Raw genomic sequence first — 4,252 nt, 5'->3', positions numbered from 1 at the left:
GGGCGACGTCCCATAGCGCGGAAATACTCAGCGGAACGGAATGCGCGGAACCAGCGCGGCCAATCAGAGCTATTCCGCTTTCTTTGCCACCGCTTTTTCTGTTTCCCTAATGTCCCATTGAGCGGAACACGCGGAAGCGGATCACGCGGAACGATGAAAAAGATGACTTTTTTAATGTTATTTTCAACATTTATAATAATTAAAATAATATTTTACACAAATAACATAATATATGACAAAGTATTAACAATAAAATCTGTTTTTTCTGTAAAATATTTTTCATGTAAATGTAGAACTCTCCTACGATTGGTTGAAATCCAATTCCGCTGCCGTGTTTACCGCTTAATGGGACATTAGGAGAAATGCATCAGCGGAAACGTGTGCAATTCTAACCTGATATTGCCTGGAACGGATAATCTCTTCATACATCCAAAGACTATTATTAAATAATTATGAACAGAGTAAGTAATCAAATGCTAATGTGTTGATAGTTATAGTAAGAGATATATTAATTTATATAAAGTATAAATATGTTCACAGAAAATAAAATGTAATTTTTGTGGCTGGATAATGAGTAGCTCGTGTAATATTGATCAGCATAAATGTTTCGAGAACTATGAAGACGTCCACGATGAAAACCATGTAGTAAGAGAAAGTATGTAATTTTTCTGGTAAAAATTTTAGTTCATTTTATTTATCATAATTTTAATGAAAATCTTTTACGTTAATGCAGTTCCACGATGTAGTAATTATAAAAACTCGGAGATTACATCTAAAAATATTCTACATAGGATTTATAAATTGTGGATTTTATCTAGAAATAGACCATATTCTATATTTCAACACCAAGTAATTCGAAGACGAATAATTAAATTATATTTACTATATACAATAATTAAAAAGCGTAACAGACAAAGACACAAACGTCAATATTGGGTACGACCTATTTTCTCAGAAGAAAGAAGATTAATGCAGGGAGCAAGCGACAATTTGGTTCGTGAAATGGAGAATCTGGATAAAGACAAATATTTTAACTATTTCCGGATGTCGTTTGAAACGTTTGAACAACTACTAAGTACCATAGAACCAGACATTACAAAAAAAATCGTTGTTCGCACACCGATATCTGCACGCACTCGTTTGCAAGTAACCTTGCGATATCTGGCTTCTGGAGACAGCATGGTCTCCATATCATATGCTTTTCGCATTGCACACAATACTATTTCAAAAATTGTCCCAGAAACTTGCGCTGCAATTTGGAATTCTCTTAAAGCTACAGTATTTCCACAACCAAGTACAACTAATTGGCTGAATATCGCAGAAAATTTTGAAAATATTTGCCATTTTAACAACTGTATTGGCGCCTGTGATGGAAAACATGTTGTTATACAGGTAAAGAAACTTGCTTAAAGACATGTGAGTTGTATACACTTTTTATTATGATTTGTATTTCCATTTCGTAGGCACCACCAAACAGTGGTTCGACGTACTATAACTATAAAGGACAACACAGTCTCATTCTTCTTGGTATATGCGATGCTAATAGCTGTTTCATTGTCGTGGATATCGGTGGTGAAGGAAGACAATGTGATAGTACAATATTTCAAAATAGCGAGGTGAATAAGCGATTTTGCAATGGATCGCTTGAAATACCTGCGGCGAAATATGTTATGAATAGTATTATAAAATTACCATATGTATTAGTCGCGGATGAAGCATTCCCACTAACCACGTTTATAATGAGGCCGTATCCGCGAAAGAATCTTGATATGAGAAAAAAAGTATTCAATTATAGATTGAGTTATGCTAGACGATCAATAGAATGCGCATTTGGAATACTTGCTGCTAGATGGAGAATATACGGTAAACCTATAATTGCATCTTTGCCCACAGTTCGAAAAATTATTCAGGCAACAGTTGTTTTGCACAATTTTGTAATGTCTACCGAAAGAAATTTGCATGTAACACAGAAACAATATTCAAATTTTAGTACACAAGATCGTGCAGTAATTTCTAACGGCATGAGAAATATATCGATAAATCGCTCTTCAAATCCTGTTGAAGCTAAAAAAATTAGAGAAGACTTTGCAGATTTTTTCAATGACATTGGCGCGTTACCGTGGCAATGGGATAAGGTTATTAATAACGATTTTTAAATAGTGGCTAATATAATAAATATGTGATCAAAACGTTTACAAAGAAATTTTATTAAATAAAATTAGTCAGTCTTGTAAAATTGCACAATGTAATTTACAACATAGATTGACTAGTTTCAATCGTAAAGCAAAATCAACGTAACCATTTCATTATTTAACTCAATATAACTAAACAAAACTAAACAAAATTGAGCAAAATTTGTACTTACTTAGTAACAGAATAAAATGTTTATTTTTTAAAACAAAACTTAATAAACTGAGTTATTTATTAATTGTTATGTTGCTCTTCAACTTCCATAAGTTCGCGTAACCATTGAATCTCCAACTTGCTTCTTTCTCGATATGATAAACGACGAAGACCTTCGCCTAGCTTAAGCAATATCCCGTCGACTGCATCTGGCTGGTTTAACGGTTGGCATAAGGCTTTTAATAAACCTTCCTGTATATCGTCCTGTTCAGTGCTGTTAAGACGCTCTATAAAAATAAGATATAAAATAAGATGTAACTCCAGAAACAGAAATACAAGCAAATCTATGTTTATCTACTTCGTTTATTCTTTGATGCTTTGGCTTTAGATGTTAATGTTGCAAACGTATTTGAAGGTGTGAATGGTTCATTGAGTGTCATTTTTGGCGATATTGACTCGTATGATGTTTTAAGCGAATCCACATGTAAATCAATTGAGTCAGAGCAGCTGCTGTCAGATCGAAAATTGGAATCTTTACTCGATGAATCTTTACTCGATGAATCAATTGACAGAGAACTGACAGTACTATAAAAATAATATACATATATTACACATACATTCAACATACATATGTCGAAATTGTTACAATTTTCAATATTGTACGAATTTAAAAAAATGTTGCTTACGTTTCTGTGACTAATGTTGTTTCTAAAAATTGCATCTGTTCATAAAAACGAAAGGAGGATTTTCTTAATTTGTTAGCAGTTTCTGTATCGCAACCACTTGGAATATATGCTTTTATTTTTTTTCTAGCCTTTACATACGCATCCCGTAAGTCCTTCCATCTATTTTTTACCCATTTTATAGTAGCTTTACCTGCATGATTGCAAAGAAAACCATTATATTAATGTTACAAACATCTACTTGTCACATTTCTTGACCTACTATATGTATAAATATGTTTATGTAGATATGTAAAATATTATATTATTAAGTTACCTCCTCCCATTCCATTTGACACCTCCAGCCAGAGCGCATCTTTTTTTAAATTTGTTCTATCTTGTAATGGCAATTTGTGATTCCACAGAGCAGGTCTTTGAAACACAAGTTCAATAAGAATTTCGTCATTATCGCTTGTTTTTGAATCATTTTCGACAGGAACGACTACATCAGTTGGTATTGTTGTATTTATGTCCGAGTTTTCATCATATCGTGGAACTGCAAAGTAAAAGATTTTCATTAAAATTATGATAAATAAAGTAAACTAAAGAATTTTTACCAAATAAATCACATACCTATTCTTACTACTTGGTTTTCATCTACATGAAGTAGGTGGACGTCATCTTGATAATTTTCGAAACATTTGTGCTGCTGAATATTCATACATGAGCTATTCATTATGCAGCCACAATAACCACATTTTATTTTCTGTGAACATATTCATGCTTTATACATTAATATCTATTTGGTAATTATTTAAAATACTATATCTATTTTAATATTATATAACTATCAAATACTCAATAACTATCAATTATTAGCATCTTAATTATTACTTACTCCGTTCATAATTAGCCGACACGGCCACGCCGAACCAATGTCTTCCTAATGATCTCGTTGAAATCGATTAAAGTGAGCAAGTCTTAACTAGTCAGTACCAAGCAATGCAGAGGCCCGAATATCGGACCTCGCGCGGGGTGATACAACCGGCTGATGCAACCCCGAGGACCAAAACAGTCGGAACGTGTATGCAAAAACACAATAGAGGTTATCCGGTTATTCCGCGGATTTTAGCGGTAAAACTATAGCGGAACGGCTCGAGAAAAGCGGAATGGCTGTGATTGGCCGCGCTGGTTCCGCGCATTCCGTTCCGCCGAGTATTTCCGCGCTATGGGACGTCGCCCTCAGG

General features: G+C 33.9%; 2 protein-coding genes across 4 annotated transcripts; one reads left to right on the top strand and one right to left on the bottom strand.

The window, feature by feature from the left end:
- Positions 1-73: 73 nt before the first annotated feature.
- On the top strand, positions 74-2,171 carry LOC105570326 (putative nuclease HARBI1). Of its 3 annotated transcripts, none has more exons than XM_012027447.1 (4): positions 74-461; positions 541-655; positions 734-1,392; positions 1,464-2,171. In XM_012027447.1, exons 1-4 carry the CDS (start codon positions 453-455, stop codon positions 2,154-2,156), a joined length of 1,476 nt encoding a protein of 491 aa, XP_011882837.1. In that variant the 5' UTR covers positions 74-452; the 3' UTR covers positions 2,157-2,171. The 3 variants fall into 3 exon arrangements, with proteins under 3 accessions (XP_011882837.1, XP_011882846.1, XP_011882854.1); XM_012027456.1 differs by having other exon boundaries at positions 524-655; XM_012027464.1 differs by having other exon boundaries at positions 75-461; positions 956-1,392.
- Positions 2,172-2,188: 17 nt separating this feature from the next.
- On the bottom strand, positions 2,189-4,246 carry LOC105570318. The gene is made up of 6 exons (XM_012027434.1): positions 3,904-4,246; positions 3,639-3,771; positions 3,343-3,561; positions 3,030-3,219; positions 2,702-2,928; positions 2,189-2,630 (listed from the first exon to the last, which is right to left on the bottom strand). The coding sequence occupies exons 1-6, from the start codon at positions 3,910-3,912 to the stop codon at positions 2,425-2,427; spliced, it is 984 nt and encodes a 327-aa protein (XP_011882824.1). The 5' UTR covers positions 3,913-4,246; the 3' UTR covers positions 2,189-2,424.
- Positions 4,247-4,252: the final 6 nt, after the last annotated feature.

The sequence above is a fragment of the Vollenhovia emeryi genome, unplaced genomic scaffold, assembly GCF_000949405.1.
Source record: "Vollenhovia emeryi isolate VEMERY1.0 unplaced genomic scaffold, V.emery_V1.0 DF942056.1, whole genome shotgun sequence".
Classification (NCBI taxonomy): Eukaryota; Metazoa; Arthropoda; class Insecta; order Hymenoptera; family Formicidae; genus Vollenhovia; species Vollenhovia emeryi.
This window is presented reverse-complemented; position numbering and strand designations above follow the sequence as displayed.

Coding starts and splice junctions, on each gene's coding strand:
- LOC105570326 (XM_012027447.1), top strand. Junction 656..733: donor AAACCATGTAGTAAGAGAAA/GTATGTAATTTT, acceptor ACGTTAATGCAG/TTCCACGATGTAGTAATTAT. Junction 1,393..1,463: donor GAAAACATGTTGTTATACAG/GTAAAGAAACTT, acceptor TCCATTTCGTAG/GCACCACCAAACAGTGGTTC.
- LOC105570318 (XM_012027434.1), bottom strand. Junction 3,220..3,342: donor GTCAAATGGAATGGGAGGAG/GTAACTTAATAA, acceptor GCAATCATGCAG/GTAAAGCTACTATAAAATGG. Junction 2,929..3,029: donor ACAACATTAGTCACAGAAAC/GTAAGCAACATT, acceptor TTATTTTTATAG/TACTGTCAGTTCTCTGTCAA.